The 19,433-nt window shown below is 36.2% G+C and overlaps 2 protein-coding genes across 4 annotated transcripts in view; one reads left to right on the plus strand and one right to left on the minus strand.

Moving 5' to 3' along the window:
* Window positions 1–18,426, minus strand: part of LOC125651919 (barrier-to-autointegration factor B-like) — a 44,368-nt gene extending 25,942 nt beyond the window's left edge. The window contains exon 1 of one of the 2 annotated variants that reach the window (XM_048880770.2): window positions 18,300–18,426. The gene's annotated coding sequence lies outside the window, so the exon portion shown is untranslated. Of the gene's footprint in view, window positions 1–2,119; window positions 2,301–18,299 lie in introns of those variants that run through there. The other variant, XM_048880771.2, reaches the window with a different exon arrangement.
* LOC125651918 (solute carrier family 35 member F6-like) overlaps window positions 3,750–19,433 on the plus strand; it is a 46,435-nt gene continuing 30,751 nt past the window's right edge. Inside the window, exons 1-5 of one of the 2 annotated variants that reach the window (XM_056166653.1) lie at window positions 3,750–4,067; window positions 7,224–7,315; window positions 8,309–8,376; window positions 9,429–9,475; window positions 10,768–10,829. In XM_056166653.1, the coding sequence (XP_056022628.1) occupies window positions 3,973–4,067; window positions 7,224–7,315; window positions 8,309–8,376; window positions 9,429–9,475; window positions 10,768–10,829 (364 nt within the window). In that variant the 5' untranslated portion in view covers window positions 3,750–3,972. The remainder of the gene's footprint in view (window positions 4,068–7,223; window positions 7,316–8,308; window positions 8,377–9,428; window positions 9,476–10,767; window positions 10,830–19,433) is intronic. The other variant, XR_008803385.1, reaches the window with a different exon arrangement.

A 19,433-nucleotide genomic window follows, 5' to 3' on the forward strand; every position in this document is an offset into this window, starting at 1 on the left:
CGAGTTTCTTAAAAAATCATAAAAGAAAAATCCGGATAAAAACGATTGTTGAAATAGGTCGTTCATGTAAGCGTTTGTATGATTCTGAATGCAAGTTTAAGAAAAACAAATAGCGCATCACCGTATAAAATGGATACAATACGATCATGGTTTGTAATTCACCACTCACTAAGATTTTCGAGTGTCCACTATTTATCAAATCTACTCGCATTTTGCGAGTATTTCTCGCTAATTTCGAGCCCTGACCGACCCTTTTTTTACCCAGCAGGTTACAGTAAACACACTATTTTTTTTTTGGCCTTACGTCAGCCTGCTTTTCTCTTAACTGGTTCTCTATTGTGACAGCTCCCAAGACCAGTTAATGTTAACCTAGGACGGGATATGTTGAAAACGGATTAAAAGCAAGTAACTTAGTAAGTTTTGATTTCCTTGTGACGGTTTCTGTGCATTAATCACTGTTAAATGTTTGAAAACAAGTTGTCTATTGCATAAATCCAGACATATCCGAGTCGAAACGTCGATCGAAGCATAAACCATCACCGACTCCGGCATTTATACATTTTCCAGAATCAAAATATGAATGCTTGCGAAGAGAAGTCGATGAAGGCTATGCCTCTCGACTTCTCTAAAGAGAATACAGATCCACCCTTAATAAAAAAAACTTTTGATTCATGACGCACAATAAACTGCACACACTTGAGGCCTCATATCATTGTATTTGAATAGTTTTTTCGAGAGCTATAGTTCTGCACCAGAGTGATTCTAAATAGAAATTTTTATACACTAATATTTTCTCAGAGAGTTACAGTTCTACAGCTAAAATCCCTCTAGATAACAGCTTGCTTTTGAAAGTTGCATATAAATTTGTATTGACCGTTCTTGTATTTCACATCGCCCCAAACAGTACAACAGTAGTTAAAATGAGGAAAGACAATATTGTATTAAAAAATTTCAGTAATAATTCGGTTCACAGGAATGAATATTTTTTGTCTAGGCCCCTATATATTGAAAGTGAAACTCATCTCGCCTTTATCCACGGGCACTGCAAGTTAATGTAAATATATAGTATGTGCATGAGTAAATTTTATTTCAAGTCGGCACTATATACATTCAACATATCAAACACAAGCTCTGTAGAGCTTTTTAACCGACTATCACATTCATGTATATCAAGGACAAAGACACATAGCATGCATGTACACATATATACAGATAAAAAAGGATTTTTATACATGCACATACCACAGGAGTTAGAAATTTTATCAATAAAGTCAATAAAATTCACTTGATTGACCAAGCCATGAGCTATGCATTAGCATAGCGTAGCTCATAGCTTGGTCTATCAAGTGAATTTTATTGATAAAATTTCAAACTCCTGTGCACATTGTAGCGGTCGGCCGGGTTCGATCACAGGTGGCCAGTTAGCTCAGTTGGTAGAGCACCTGACTAGAGATTCAGGGGGCCTGAGTTCGAATCCCGGTCTGGTCCGTTGCATTTTCTCCCTTCCCGTTACAGATTTGGTGCCGTTGACCACCCCTGGACTTGGAGGTGAAAGTCCTCCCAGGGGCAAATAAGAACTTGGGTTGATATCTTCAGAGTGTGAAGATATTTAAGGAGGGAGGAATGTAGCGGTCGGCCGGGTTCGATCACAGGTGGCCAGTTAGCTCAGTTGGTAGAGCACCTGACTAGAGATTCAGGGGGCCCGGGTTCGAATCCCGGTCTGGTCCGTTGCATTTTCTCCCTTCCCGTTACAGATTTGGTGCCGTTGACCACCCCTGGACTTGGAGGTGAAAGTCCTCCCAGGGGTAAATAAGAACTTGGGTTGTGTCTTCGAGGGCGAAGACAATTTAAGGAGGGAGGAATGTAGCGGTCAGCCGGGTTAGATCGCCGGTGGCCAGTTAGCTCAGTTGGTAGAGCACCTGACTAGAGATTCAGGGGGCCCGGGTTCGAATCCCGGTCTGGTCCGTTGCATTTTCTCCCTTCCCGTTACAACATACTATATATATTTACATGAACTTCAAGTGCCCGTGCCTTTATCACTCTTTTTTTTTTTTTTTTAGCAAAAAGAAAAAACAAAAACAACCTAACAAAAGCAGAGTAAATTTGCTACATTGCGTACCTGAAAAAAGTCTTCTAAAAGTAAATTGTGTGCCTCTAAGATAGTACTTTCAGTTTGATCTCCGCGAATCTGTGTACCAAGTATTTTCACTATTTTGGCGCTCAGTCTTGAGTTTCATATTATTGAGCTGTCGATCCCGATCTGATATCGACATAACGTAAGGATGTTCAGGCGCGGATCCAGAAATTTTTTCCAGGGGGGGGGGGGGGGGTGTCGAACCTTTTCACAAAATCGAACCCATGATATAACTCATATTTCTTGTAAATCGTTATATTGTAAGGAGTAGGTACGGTTTTGGTAAAATTCTGCCCGGCGTTTATGGAGGAAAATTATTTTGCGTTGCAGATATTTTCCTGTAAAATTCCTAAAAGAGTAACTTACAGTAACTCTCAAAAGCATATGGAAATCAACTCATCTACGCGCATGCATAGTACATAATCAAATAAAGTCAGGGCTTTCAGGCTATTTGTGGTGTTTTCATGGTTTTTGTATTGATAAACTTGTGAAATTGAACACCTCTTCGATCCCTCGTCGCCCGGAATAATTTTTATATGGATTAAAAATTTACGAAATAACTTACAATTCTTCTTAGTTTCATCCCGGGCGACGATGGAAGGGGGGTTAAAATATCAGTTGAAAGATGCTAACAAATTCGCCATCGTGACGCAATTTGCGTTGATCGTGGCGGTTGAAGAGGAAACGAGAATCATTTGAGTAGTAAATATATTTTCAAATAATATATGCTCATATAGTTATTTCTTTAAACACTTTGACATTTATTAAAATCATCATAATAATAAAAATCCGGATAAATTTAAGCCTATCTTACAGACCGGATGCCAGTGACGTATTTAGTGCGAGGGTAAAATTTTATATTTTTCAAAGACAACAATTTATTTGTCAGATTTGTCAACTGATTTGTCAGATGGTTATTCCCGAATTATAAAATTTTACGCGTGGCCGAGAGGTTCTAGAGCGTTCGCCCCGCATGCGGAAGGCCCGGGGTTCGAATCCCGGCCGCGACAGTCCTAAGTCGTTAAACGCTCGGCATCAGCTGTGAATGTCACGGGTCCTCGGAGATGACCTTAAAAACGGATGACCGGTGGCACTAATATAGTGTTCTACAATGGTTACAAAACTAGTTCGTTATTTGGGGAACACTAATTCACTTTCAGTTTTGAAAACACAATACAAAACAAAAAAAGTTTGTGTAGCTAAGATAGGGATTAATATACATTTCTTGCAAAACACTTTTTACTTGCATTAGTCCTAGAAGGAATTGAAAATATGTTACTCATTAAAATTATTATCGGCCGCCAGGAGGCGGGCGATTATATGTTATGGTTTTGGAAAGGTGACATGATTTTTAAATGGTATGATTGAGGTGCCTGAAAGACAATTTGCTCCATATGTGTTACTCGTATTACGATATGTATTTTAATTTACAATGATTGAAATCCCTACCTTTTAATGATCTTTTGATAATTTTATGTTTAAAATAAAATCCATACTTTTATATTAATGCTCTTAATATCAATATCTTCAAACTTTTAACTGCGAACTACTTCTTTAATGTTATTTGCCTGCGTGATAATCGCGGACTCACAATATACAAATCTGTATATTGTGCTGCGTCACATAGGAGAGGTCTATTCGTAGGTGACGTAATGAGGCCTCGACGGGGAGTTTGTACGCCGCCTAAGAAATCGCTATCCCATAATGCCTAACTGGAAGAGATTGGTTTGTGAGCAAACGAACTCTGGCGGAAGTTTGCATAGATCTATGTCAAATGAGCGAGACATTCGAGGAGTTCCGATTGACGGCGTTCCTATTGAAAGTCACATGATTAGAAAATGGCGTTCTCCTGCACGCAGATAGTGTTGATGGTGGGGATGTTAGTTACAGGCAGTATTAACACATTGAGTAAAAAGGCACAGAACGATTGCATGTAAGAAAAGGGTGACTTTGTTTTAATGATAAGGTCATTCTTCATTGGCCTCGTCCAACAGGCCAATGTGCGAAACTTTACCACTGTTTACATGTACAGTATTAAAAAAAGGTGTACATGTTGTCAACATTTACAAATGCCAGTGTTGTTGACGTTTTTTCTGATCTTGTGTGAAAAATGTACATGTACCATCAATGCATACACCATACAAATAATATCTTACCATAGATGTACAATGAAAATTAGTCTAATTTTATTTTTCTTTGCTTCTTCTAAATAATATAACAGATGATCGATTATTAAATTTTTCCAATTGCTCATCACTTCTAAATGATATGACTTTATAGAGAAAATTCAAATGTTCAGCTGTACAATCTAAAGGACCTCCCCACTTTGGCTGTGACATGGCCACCAATGATTTAGTAAAACATCAGTTTAAATTTTGCCATTTACAATTGCCCAAGATGCTCATTGATACCTTAAAGGTTTGGTAATTTATTTTTACTGAAAAGTTCATTAGCATTAATAGCTATAATGCCGTCTTTTGAAGTGGGGGTTGTCTGTTTTTATTAAATCTCTTATTAAATAAAATAAATGTTTATTCCGGTAAATACATACATACAAATGTACATTCATAATACCAAGGATAACCCATGAAAGCTTAAAAGCTTATTTCTAATGGGGTCCTTTGATGCATTGATGGCCAGTAGGGGGTCATTTATGTGGGAGGAAACCGGAGTACCCGGAGGAAACCCACGTGTCCGAGCGGGTGACCACCATACCCTCGCACATACAACCACTGCCGATCACGGGGATCAAACTCGGGTCGCAGCGGTGAGAAGCGCTACCCAGACACCCTTGATATTCATCAAATGACAGGTTTTTACAGCCTTTGTTTATATCAAGCACAAGGTTGTCCAGATTTCTCCTTTTTAATGTAATTCTTTTTTGTAATAAAGAAAGTTATATCCAAAAGGCAAGACCGGACAATCTTGTATTGCTCGATGGTGATGAAATTCATAAAAACTGGCAAAAACTACACATTCTCTTCCTACCTCATTTACCTGTATTGACATTATCTTGACCCTGCTGAATGTCAAATCAGCCACGTGGTAATCTGTGTCACGCTAATGCTTGAAATACTAATCAGGCTACACAGTATTGTCGACTACATGTATACATACCAAATGAGAGAGGGGGCAGCCCATCCCTCTCCCTCTTGTTACATCCCTGTGTTATTTGGATTTTAATCAACAAAGAATACACATTTCAACATTCCCTCTCTCTTTCTCTCCCTCTCTCTCTCCCTCTCTCTCTCTCTCTCTCTCTCTCTCTCGCTCAATGTCGGGCATTCAGTCTTTTTTATCTGCTTAAAGCTGTATGATCCGAAGTTCATGTATTAAAGTTATTAATTTTCCCTTGAAAACAGCATGTAAAAGAAAAGTAAATATATAGAGAGTACACCTATGATAGGCGTCTATAATTAGCCCCAAATGTGTCAGGGGAAAACCCAACATGATGTATGAAACTCAAATGCAACATTACTAAGATGTATTTGATAATTTTATTTCTCTTATAGCCTTAATCTTTTGACACGGTACTGTTGTACTTAACAAAATACACAACTTTATACAGATGATTAAGTACCTTTGAAAGTTTGAACTGGACACGTGACTCCTTGATTCATGCAGGGCCGAGTGACGGTGGATTGTAAACACCGATTGAAAATAAAATAATTCTGGTTAAAACAGGTAAAATAATGTATGACATGTTTAATGAATTAAGAGCGTTTTTACAAGATGGAATTTAAATATTGTGAATAAAGGAAAACCATATCAATTTAGGGAATAATTCTATAGTTTTCAGGCTGAGGGTAACCATTTAAAACTTTGTTTTCTACCCTTACCTTCAAATATCCCAGGGGAATAGGACTGTACACACACTGGAGATACATCAGTGTTTAAATGATATTTACCAAGAAGTATAATAGATAAATCAGTTTTTCTTTGAAAAGTAGGATGGTAAAAAGGGACCACAAACTACAGCTAAAGTGGGAAAGTCCTTTAAGTGTAATGAAAGTTTTATAATGTGCATGCCTGTATTCCATATAAATCGATTCCCAGCTAGTACTCTCACAAAGTCACATACATAAACATGTTTTAAAAATATAATCTGAACTGAATTGGTGAGGTTGAGTTTCAACTTAAAATTCACTACTCAAGATTGAATTCAGGGCTGTCGGGCTAGTATATACAAAACAAGTCATCAAGCTTGCTCTGAAGGGCTACCAGAAATTCATATGTACATACGTATCATGTCGTCAGTAACAACAATTATATAAATGAATGCAGGAAATTAACTTGTTACAAATTCTGAATTTCTTTAATGGGAGATGTCTAGATATTTTTTCTCTTTACAATACTTTTAATCACCAATGTTGGAATCAGTGTTATTTAAACAATTTTTCTGTTGGAATCAGTGTTATTTAAACAATTTTTCTGTTGGAATTAGTGTTATTTAAACAATTTTTCTGTTGGAATCAGTGTTATTTAAACAATTTTCCTGTTGACACAACATGGAATTTGTTTGAGGATTGTCCATTTTTTTTTTACTCAAAACAAATAGGGCACATGAGAAAAGTTTGTCCCATGAATCATGTGTTAGGATACAGGTGACTCTGGGTTCAACTGTCCAAAATGTGGTAGTGTGAGTGATGTGGCTTTCCTACTAGCTCTGGCTAGTGGGTTAATCCTTTAGCTCGATTGGTAGAGTGCTGGACTTGTGTGCCAGAGAAATCCCATCAAAGGCATAAAAATGTCTCTTTTACAAAAATGTGCATGCTTTCATAAGTTTCAAGGCTGTGTTAGTTAATGATGCCAGATCCTGATCCATGAATGTATATTATATAATAGTATTGTACAGTCAAACCTCGTTATCTCAGACTCATTGGGGCACAAAAATTACTTGAGATATCCAAGGATTCGAGATATCAAGGGTAGGATACTAAAGGAATAAGTTGGTGGGACTTCTGTATCACTTCAACATATCCATGGTATTCGAGATATCGTTTGAGATACCAAAGTTCAATAGTAATAAATACCCAGAGAAATCAAAATCATTTTTTATAATGACACACAGATTTTAATTCTTGTTTAGCGTGAAAGGCTATCCAGATAGATCAGCGAACAACACATCCAAGCCACATGAGTTCAACCACCCATGGTTTCAAACCCTCATCATGTTCATCGGTAAGTGTGTGGTAAAAAAAATGAATTAAAGATTGAATTCAGTAATGTTCAGCAATATCCTTGTATTAAATTTGTTACTGTATATATATATATATATATATATAGTCATTTACGCTTGTGCAGTTATAAGTAGTTTTATTTTCACATGAAAATGAGTGCTTTTCCAGTTATGGTAATTGCTGGGCTTCCAGAGATTTCACCGACTTTGCAGAAACATCTTTGAAATGGTTATTTATGCCACTGTCAATTTACCATTAAATTATTTCAAGCAACTGGAAAATGAAAAAAAAATTCTCAACAGAAAGTTTAAAATCAGATTGTGGGGGTCATTTGTATGTTTGTTTTATGTCACTTTGAGAAATTTTTCACTCTCGCTGAGACGTCACCAGAAAAGATGATATATATATATATATATATATATATATATATATATATATATGTATATATTATATTAAAATTTTGTCTTATGTGCAAAATATTGTAATTTTTGTCTGAAATTATTAAGATAAAAGATTATAATTTCTATGGGACTGAAGCTCACAATATACAGATTGCCAGCTATAGACTTTTTCATATTACTGGGCTATATATCCAGACATGTAGAAAATTTCAAAAGGATAAACAAATGCTTGCACATGCAGATTTGAATCTATGGCTTGGTAACTTCAATCTTCGCAAGCCAAGTGTCTGATTTGCTTACTGAGATGAGAGAAAGCGAATCAGACACTTGGCTTGCGAAGATGGGTAACTTCCTCTTTAATGTTGTTTTAGTGTTAACACATATGAACAGTTAAGGGCATGCTAAAAATTCCTCCTATGGTTGATTCCTGAAAGATTATTATGGCTCGTTTCATTACATTTTGAAATTATATTTAAGTAATTGTGCAGTATAGCCATTTCCTTTTAGTAATTCTAAATACGTGTGCACGTACACCTGTAATGTTTACCATATACATGTACATGTATATATTTATGGGATTTTGTATTTCTCAGGTGAAGCTATTTGTTTGGTGGGTTTCGTGATAGCTAGGAAAAGAGAAAGAGATAAAATGAAAAATGAGGTTTGTGTAAAAGTTTCAGATATATGATAGTCCAATCTCTGATTGTTTCATTTGTCATACATGCATTAATAAATGAATATTTTGTTTTGAATAAGAAATAAATTTCATTTTTGAAAATACATGAGGGTATGAATGAACTTGATCGATGCTTTACACCAGCATACTTCATGAGGCATATTAGCACTTTATTAAAATTCTATTTAAGTAATGAATTTTAAAAAAGAAAATTTATTTCTTATATCTACATTCTACTTTCATTTCTGTCGGAATTCTCAGTTGTTAAAATAGACGTACAATATATCAAGATTCACATATGCACATGGTTTACAACTCCAGCACGTTCATGAGGAAATGGCAAGTTATAACATATCTTTTACATTTCCATTGTTTTCACCTTTGATATCTTTACAAATCTTAATGATGGGCATTTTCTCCTGAATGTGCTGCGGTTATAAACAATGTGCGTATGAATACAGAACTACTTGATGAATGTAGTACATCTGTATTAACAACTGGAAATTCCGACAGAAATAAATGTTAGAATGTAAATAAAAGAAAGAGAATTTCATTTTTGAAATTTAATTATTTTTTAGAATTAATATATTCGTTTATATCTCTGAACCTCAGTAATTTTCAGGTCGAAATATTCAGCAACAAAAATGCAGATTCCTTTCCTCAATACTGATTCTGATATTAGAATATGGTACGTTACTTGGTGGATGATATGATTTTGACAATGATTCATTTTGAATATTTCTGGAAATATCAACTTGTGAGACAGTTGCATACACAGGAATCATAAACACTATGTAATTCACCATTTTTGCCGCACTGATACATGTATATGCTTTACACATACCATGTATACTTTTCTGAAGACCTAGAAACAGCTCAGAAAGTCGATGATTCTGGTCCATTGAAAAAAATGGGTGTCATTTCTAACGTACTGCATAGTTAGTCCATTCCGGTCAGAATTAGGGTCAAATAAAAGTACTAATGAACTTAGTGTGTGTGATACTGTGTAAACATAAAAATATGTAAATATCTTTCAGTTCTCAATCACTGAGGTAGACGAACTTCCAAAGCAGTACCAGAACAGGTAATTACATGCTATAAAACTGCTTGCAGGTCCATTATTATAATCTACAATGTACATTCTCTATATCAAAACATGCAAGCTTATAAATTATAAGGAAAATAAATCAAAATTCTACGAAGGCATTTGATGTATCCAGGGGATTATTTGGTATGGGTGGTGTATATCTGGTTGATGTATCCAGGGGGTTATTTGGTATGGGTGGTGTATATCTGGTTGGTGTTTCCAGGGGATTATTTGGTATGGGTGGTGTATATCTGGTTGATGTATCCAGGGGGTTATTTGGTATGGGTGGTATATCTGGTTGATGTATCCAGGGGGTTATTTGGTATGGGTGGTGTATATCTGGTTGGTGTTTCCAGGGGATTATTTGGTATGGGTGGTGTATATCTGGTTGATGTATCCAGGGGGTTATTTGGTATGGGTGGTGTATATCTGGTTGATGTATCCAGGGGGTTATTTGGTATGGGTGGTATATCTGGTTGATGTATCCAGGGGGTTATTTGGTATGGGTGGTGTACATCTGGTTGGTGTATCCAGGGTTTTATTTTGGTATTGGTGGTGTATATCTGGTTGGTGTTTCCAGGGGATTATTTGGTATGGGTGGTGTATATCTGGTTGATGTATCCAGGGGGTTATTTGGTATGAGTGGTGTATATCTGGTTGATGTATCCAGGGGGTTATTTGGTATGGGTGGTATATCTGGTTGATGTATCCAGGGGATTATTTGGTATGGGTGGTGTATATCTGGTTGATGTATCCAGGGGGTTATTTGGTATGGGTGGTGTACATCTGGTTGGTGATGTGGACTTGAGGAGCCATTGGGAGGGTGTGTTGATGTGGGGTTTACATCAGATGGGTAATATAGACTGTGGGACATTTGATGGCGTGTTGATGTGGGGTCTTTATCTTGCATGAGAGTCAGACTTGGGTCTGAAGTCAATTAGGTGGGGGTGATGTTTTAGGGTCTATACATCTGGACCCATTCTGAAGTAAAAGTCTTGAGTTTATGGAATTTCCAAACTTAACCAAATGCTCACTCTATTATAAATAAGTAATTAAAAAGATCATACCAAGAAGTGGTGTAAAATGAAAATTGCGTTATTATGAGTTATGAGCGAAACATAAAAGGAACAGATTAAAGGTGCCTGTCTGATTCGAAGTTTTTACAGATGGTTAATTACTGTATGAGTGTCATTAGTAAACCAAAGGTTGGAGAAAGACTCAGCCCGCATAAATACGTCTGCTATTACAATTGTACTACATACGTATGATACTGCTGTTCTCTCTTCCAGACTTATACAGTTTGTGGTAGCGTTTCCAACAGTTTGTGATCTGATTGGAACATCTTTAGCAGGTACTTGAACATTTTTCTATTCCAAGGTTATTTGGATATTGTTAAGGTCAATGGGAAAAGTTTGAAATTTATTAGATGATCATGAAACTTTACACAAAAGATGTATCATGTTACATCTTATCTGTATGTGTGTCATGTCACAAACCATGGGTGATTTAGCTCACCTGACCTGAAAGCGCGAGATTTTCTCTGATCAGACACCTGGTTTTTGTCATCTGTCTGATCATCCATCTATAAACTTTACACATTTTCTTTACTTCTTCTCCAGTAAACCACTGCATGGGTCTATTTCAACCAAACTTGCTACAAAGCATCCTTGTGTATAGGGGATTTAAAAGTATTCTAGTGTAGGGTCACACCCTTTAAAGGGGAGATATTCAAGAGTGTAGTTATGATTGCATCTTTAAATTTTTTTTCTTTTTTCTTAAGAACCACTGGGCTAGAAAAGACAAAACTTATGTGAAAGCGTCCTTAAAGAATGTAGATTCAAAATTGTTCAAATCATTGTCCCTCCATGGGGCATTAAGGCAGGGCGGATCCAGGAATTGCGGTTACAGGGGGTGCCACTTTATGAGGCTGGAGGCCGCATTGAGGCCCCCAGTGGGTCCTGGATTTTACAGATTTTATAGGGCTTGAAATATGTCTCCTATTCAGTCATTTGTACTATTTTCTATGATTTTTAATAAGGTGAAATTAATGAAATGATGCAAATATTAAGGATTTTTGGAAAAAATTAAGTTCTCCCAATAAAGTAATTCAAGAAATCAAAAAATTTTGTCATTCATTTCACCGGGAGTGGAAAAAATTATTGCTTCTTTTATCATTGAGAACATTTTTCTAAACAAGATACCACGATTTACCTTAAATTTGAAAATTTAGGGGGGGAGGGTATGCGCAGGCTGAAGGAAAATTGAAAAGTCTTTCTTTATATCTAGAAAAAATAAATGTGCCATAGAGTCAGGGTGGGGGTAGAATCTAAGTTTACATGATACATGAATATAGGGGAATATATGGCATCCCTGTGTTCAAGTTAGTTGACCCTGTTTGCTTATATAGGGGTGACAGTATGGGTTCAACATTTTTTTGAGGGAATAAAAAGGGCAAGCAATCCCCTTTTTTTTTCTTTTCTTTTTTTAAGATTTTCTTCTGAAGAACAGGCGTACAAAACTAAAATTCTGATAAAGCTTTGTTGTCACTAACTATAAACAGAGCACAATGTTATGTCGCTTTACACAAAGCAAAAATTAACGAATGAGTAAAACGATGTTTGAGAGTAACTTTACACAAAGAACAAACTCAAGAAATTCAACAGTCTAAATTAATGTCTAAAACTCACTCTCTCATTGTCAAGTCAAAACAAATTGTAACAGGGTTTCTGTCGAATTAAACAACAAAGTCCTGTATGGGTTCTTAGATGTCGATCACCTCCATTTTATTGCCAGAATCTAAGCTTTAGATATATATATATGTGTATGACACTCTGAAACATATCAAAGAAACTAGAGCAAAGCTCGTTGCAAAGCAACGAGAGGTCTTCCGTCGGAGCTGTGTGACATAAAAACCTTGAACTTGACCATATGTCCTTGGGTCAGGTCCTAATGCAGCCTCAATTAACATGAAAATCTGTTGTAAGTATGAAATTTAAATGTTTCTTCATTACAGCATATGGTCAGGACAGGGTTTGTATTTTCAAAAAAGTGAACTTGACAATATGAGCATGGGTCAAGGCCAGGACACTTTCTTTGATCATATGGAAACTTTTCTTTCAGTATTAATTAAAATTTGCCATTAGTTAGATCTATTAAGACTCTAATCAATTTTTAACTTTTAGACCTTTAGAAATGGTGCAAATGACCTTACATCAAGATTATTTATGTTATTGTCATTAATAATCTTTATGTGAAGATTGAGCTTACGGTGTATTTTTAAAAGTTGCGGTCTGGGCACATTTGCACGGATAGGCGGACTTGGTGATATCTTAAACTTTGTTTGCTGGAACTATAATTAGTGTTCGGTAATATTGCTATCTGTTCTTCCGGCTCGAAGAGACAGTCTCTTTTGTTAGATTGTCAGATATTAATGGGAAGGTTTTATGAAAAGTAGTGTTTTATGAAAACGAGGCTAAGTAATCCATTTCGATTGTTTTACACTAAGTGAAAGTCTGTTTTTTGTGATTTAATCATGAAATTATACACGAAATTGCTTCAATCACAAAAGTTATAATAGGTGTAGCAGAAATAATCAAAACGAAGCCGAGAACACCATCATGACCATATTTAACCATGACCGCTCCTTACATAACAAGGCTTTGTTAAAAGGATGGCTTGTTTCGCTCCTGCTATTATAAAATCGCGAAATCGAGAACAATACAAAACACACACTGTATTCATACTTACGACTTTAATATCTTTTGTCTACGTCCGAAATAGTCAATCTAACATACAATATCTGTGTCAATAGCACCCAACTATAAAATCAGACAGCGCAGTTTGCAAACAAACTGTTCCTTAGGTAGCAGGGGACAGTTTCGCACTATAGGCCCGGTCAACTTTTTCAAAAAATGGAATTACCCCGTATTTGAAGTGATATTACATGTGTAAAAATGTATACAATAATTTTAGGATGCATGTCAAATGTAGCTGAGTGCTTAGTAAAAATGTTGATATACAACATGTAGGTGTCACCATGATTCCTAGCATATAGATGGGTGCAAATACGAAACTAAGACACGTGGTCAGTTGCTGAAGAAATTCTGGTGAAAACATGCAGGGTCTAGCAAAAGGTCTGTAGCTGTGAGGGAAGGTGGATGGCCCCATATGAGAGGTAGATTTTTGAAAAGGGCAGATAGGGTTCTTGATTGTGCACAGTGTCTAAATCCCCATGTTTGGTACTGTGATGGTGTGGGGGTGGTGCGGATTAGCCCAAATGAGGGAAAATCAAAGCAAAAAAGGGGAACCTGCTCAGAGCATGTTTTGTGCACCAGCACCAGTATTTATAGATTACATGTAATTTAGGGTCATAATTTATTAACTACACTAATATGAAATACAAGTATTGACATAAAAGGGAAATATGATTTTTCATTAGTCTGTCATAATCTGACTTTGGTGTATACCCCCTATCCACATGTTTCAAAACCAAAGAAACTGTCCCCTGCCACCATACGTCAATCGTGAATTCGAAGAAGTTAGATAAAGCTTACGCAAAATATTTCGTCCTTTGGTAATAGCTCGAATGGAATACCAAGTTGAAAACTGAATTATTAACCAGAAGAGTAACTGTATTAGATGCCCCAAAATCAATATAATACAACACAAGAAACAAATTTTCAATCACCAAAAATGTTAATTTCCCCAAAGTGGTTGATTTTCGTTCATTTTGTTCACATCGTTTATGAAAAGTAAGGGCTAGCCAGAAAATCATCGACATGCAAAAAAATTTACAAAAAGGCTTCCCAGAGTCTAGTGTATGTGTGAGTGTATGTGTGTGTGTGTGTGGGGGGGGGGGGGCGATTTACTACTTTGTGACCAGAAAAGAATTCTTTACGTTAACCGCAATGGTACATTTCAAAAAAGTGGGGGACTGGACTGTCAATGAACATCTTCATAGTAGAATAACAGTAATATTTATGTTTGAAAAAAAAGCAGAGGGGACAGGCCTCCCCTCTGACACCCCCACTCCCAACACTACGTGCCCGCATCCTTCAAGAACACATATTTTCGACATCATCGACAATGCAAAAAAAAAAAATTAATTAAAAGGCTTCCCAGAGTATAGTGTATGTGTGATTGTATGTGTGTGTGTGTGTGGAGGGGGATCATTAAATAAGGAAAATGTCCGTCATTCAAATCGTAATTAAAAAAGCGTAGGGGACAAGCTTCTCCTCTCACACCCCACCCCCTTCCCCCGATACTACGTGCGCACATCCTTCTAGAACACATATTTTCATTTCATTAGTATCAGAAAAGTGTCTGTCATTCAAATCGTAAGTAACACGTTTTTTATTTTGATATACAGTGCTTATGACCTATAGGTCTAAAGAATGTAATTTACAATATAATAGCACCTTTTTTCACTGACCCTATAGTTCTCACACTTTTAAAAAAATATCTAAAGGAAATTATCTTTCCCGCAAGATGACCGAAAATTGAAACTCTAATTATTGTTTTGAACATATTGACACAATCAATAGATCTATCAACTTACGAGTTCCACACTTTAATTGTGAGTGTGTTTTGGAGGTCCTCCCCCCCCCCCCCCCCCCTCGAACTTTGATAAGCAACAATTGCTTTTTTTCTCATTGAGTTCATCCCAGTGATTATATGATCTATTGTATATGTTTTACGTCCTATACAGGTCTTTGAAAATGTCGACATCTTTGTTGTTGAACTGCTCTGGCCTTGAATCTCGAACCCCAGGAAGCAGGTTTTTTGAATTACTATAAATTAAAGTAATACATGTATGCAATTCAGAATCTGTGTTCAAATTTTCATGTTTCAACAGGAAAATATGATTAATCAATTCTTTAATAAGTAAATCTTAATAAGGTTTTTTCATATATAAAATGATGTATCAATTTAAAGTCCTATCTCAATTTTTATTTCTAAAAAATCTAAATCCAAACCTTCCATTGACCGGCAAGTGTATTCATTTTCAACACCGAAATGAACGCGCAAAGACATTTTCATCAGCGTACTATCATTATAAGAGTCACGAGTCAAGTCCGTAGAAAGCAATATAGTTAGAGGCAGGCAACCAAACAGAAAATCCTCAATAGGTAAAAAGAAAAGAGGTAGACATAAGGCAGATTGAAAGCAGGCACGTAACATCGTTTTTGAAAGTGAGGGGGGGGGGGGGGGGCAGCCAGAAAAAAAAAATTCCACTGACCAAAAAATCTTTGACAAGCAAAAAAAAAAAAAAAAAAAGAAAGAAAGAAAACGGGCAATTTCCCAAAGTCAAAAATCCTATTTCTGGGGGGGGGGGGGGGGGGGGGGGTAGGTTCCAACTTTTCTGTACACCTAAAAATTTGTTCTTTACATAACATTAGCGCATTTCACTACAAAAGTGGGGGGGGGGGGGGGGGGGGGGCAACAGGCCTTCCAATGACCATTTTCATAGTAAATTAACAGTAAAACGTTAGGTTTCCTGCCCCCCCCCCCCCCCCCCCCCCCCCCCCCCCCCGGTTTTACGTGCCTGGAAAGGGCATGACCGTAAATTAATGATCTGTATTGTATACTGTCAAGCATATGTTGGCAAAAATATTGGAGGGTGGGAACTGGAACTTCCTGTCCTTCCACCAATCATTTGAAAAATCCGATTTTATTAAAAACATAATTTTCTGTAAATCGTTGTGTTTGCAAATTACATTAAAACGGTAATGTTTTTGTGTGTACATGTATTGCCGCTGATCGCTGGTACACATGCGATGGCTCCGAACTCGGGCAATCGAGCCATGGGTTACGTAATTGTAAACAAGAACAAACCCCGGTGTGTATGTAAAATGCTTGCAGTTAATGACTGAATGAAATGAGACTGATTCGATGTGGATTTCTGATGATTTTCTATACATGTTTAGAGTTGGTATAATCATGATAAGAACCCGTGATTTAAAAAATAAAGTTTATAAATTATTTGTTATGCTTACAAAAAGGATCCATTTTTTTCACTTTGTAGAGAATGCAGAAAGCTTGTGTATCAACTGGCTAAAGTAGAGTTAAATCACAGATTGCTTATCCACATGTGATGAATCTCCAAAATTAAACACAATAAGACGCTTGAGATGTATATATATATTTGGGGCGCTCTTGCCTTTTTCATTTCACTTATAAAAACCGCATCTACTTGCATGCATGATTGTATTTAGATGAAATGAAATGAACCGACAAATAAATCCTTCTGTATGCAGACAATTATAAGTTAATAAAACTTAAAACTACTTCATTTTATTTAGTACGATTTTTTCTGACAATTAGAAACGTCACATACCCTTACCGTAAACTTATTGTGAGGAAAATGACAACCCGATAAATAATCAGGAAAATTGTGTAGGTTTTTTTAAAATGTATGTATAACTTGACACAAATATTATGAGGTCCATTGATCACTAACTCGAAATGTTTGCGGTAGCATCTTTACAATTACTTTATAATTGAAATAAAACATAATATAATTGTTAATTAAGTATGATATAATGTAAAAGGATTCAAAATTATTTCAAACATAATTTTCCAGTAATTGATGTGTTTATTTATGCGATGGACGAAAGCCGAGTTAGCTTCGATGTTTTTGTTTTGATTATGCAAGCTTGTCACTCTGGCCACCTGCGAGCGAGGCGAGAGTTGGGTTACATAACTGTATAAACAACGCTGACCGTGAAGAATGTAAACAGCTTGCAGTTATTGACCATGATTTATTATACGTTTGAACGTTTTATTTTTATGTATATTACTTATTTTAATTCTAATATGAAACAAATAAAAGATAATTTATCTCTCTCCTTTTGTTGTTGTTGAAGGTTTGTTTATGTTAAAACGAAAGAAAAAGAGAAATGTATCACTAAATAATTTGTATTTGAACCACAGAGCATGTTAAAAACCTTATTTAAAATGAATATTAGTATCTATTGTAGTCAGGTATGTTATTTTTAGCAAGTTTATTTCAGTTATATGCATGAAGAGTTCTCGCTCACTTGCCAAATGAAAATGGCTACTTGTTTACGGGTATAGCTTTTTACTCTAATATAACACAAGATTCGAACAAAATAACAATTTCATGAGATAAATAAGATGTTAAAGAACAACTTTTCCATCGGAAGCCATATCGAATTCTTTGCCGTTTTTTAACTATAAAGCGAAAACTTTTAGGGGCCGTAGATCCCTAATTTAAGGGGCCAGCCCCTTTTTACTGGTGTCAAATAAAAGCTCTTGAAATTCTACACAACTTTTATTCTACATGTCTTAACAAAATATTTTTAGTTTAAAAGATACAAAGGAAATTATGTGCAAATTTTCGCTCTTTCAGGCGTCCTGATTTTTGACCCCTCTCTATCGCCATTTTAAATGGCGAAATCAAAAAACAAAATATGATGTGCACAACTACAATGCTTCTACTTTACCAATTCAGTGTTTTCTCTGCTCCAATTATTATAGTCTCGGAGCCTTTATCTGGAAACCAAAGCCCCTAAAATTTCACTAAAAGGGAAATAACTCGCAAGCGGAAGAGAATATCCAAAATGTTTAAAAGTATTTTGAAAGTCTTTAGTAAAATGTATTAAAGCTGAAAATTTGAGCAAAATCGGTTGAGGAATGAGCGAGATATGAAGCTTTAAAGTTAGCGTCTAGGAAAAAAAAAAAAAAAAGAATAATAAGAATAATCTTAACCAGCACAATAAGTAGAAGGTCTTCCGTTGCTACGGAAGACCTTAATAAAACAAAATACTGCATAATAATTAATAAATGCGGAGTTGCTTACCAGTGAGACCAGTGCCAGCTGTGTATGTGAATGCAGGACCCTGTTTACTGAGCACGGAATTTCCATAAAGGAGTATATTTCGAAGTATCAAAACCGAAAGTAAGATATAATCTTCATAAGATTTTTAGAAAACAGTGGACATATGTCTAGTGTTGATCGAAGAATGTTTTGAAATCATTTTACTGTTTTGTATTAGATATAATCATGGTTTGAAAGATTTTCAAATGTAAATAGGATGCCCTGCGTTTCACTCCGGCATACCGTACTTCTAGTAGGCGCGGAACGAACCAGGCTGAAGCTAGCAGCCACTAAACCAGCAACTTAGCTCACCTGAGAGATTGTACACCAATGGTGAAATGAATTTATATCAGTAATTTGTAATGAAAGGAAATAAAATTGACCACACATTTCATTTTCTGATCTTTTTGAACAATTTCTCAGCTTACATGCACGAAAGTAAGTGCACATTGATAATTTAGCTCACCAGAATATTACAATCAGTCATTGAGTACCTATGAATAGATTGATATGCTAGGGAAAATTATATGATGTGGGGTGCTTTATTATCTCAAGACTGATCCCATTTTCATGTGCCAATCCATTTGAAATCATATTGCATTCAAAAATCTTTTCTGTAAATTAGCTCACCTGAAGAGTGATAACCATTGCTTTGTAACAAAAGAAATCAACAAGGAAATCTGATGAGCAAGTGGTGTAAGGAAGCAGGATTAAATAATGAAACAAACACTTTCTCTGTAATATCTGGTGAATAATACCTCCATCCTGTGACTCTTATAAAAAATTGTGCATTAGCTCACCTGATTTTGACATTGCGCATAACCTAGTAAGAAAACGTGTAACACGAGGCTTATGACTGCTTTTAGAGCTGTAATCTGTGAAGACAAGGCGGAAGGAACATCAAGGCAAGATAGAGGACCCCTAGAACTATCATTTACCACTTTCAGTTTGGGGCTGTAGTGGTACCACCAGGTGGCTCCCGGGGGTCGGGGCAGATTTCAAGTCCCTATTTCTACTCAAGGAGGGGGGACAAGGACAATGTATCCATTGGATGAGGTAGAGAGTACTATGGGCTACCCGACGCCATGTAAAGAAGAGTTCTGGGATACCCGGAAG

The sequence above is a fragment of the Ostrea edulis genome, chromosome 5 (genome assembly GCF_947568905.1).
Source record: "Ostrea edulis chromosome 5, xbOstEdul1.1, whole genome shotgun sequence".
NCBI classification, from domain to species: Eukaryota; Metazoa; Mollusca; class Bivalvia; order Ostreida; family Ostreidae; genus Ostrea; species Ostrea edulis.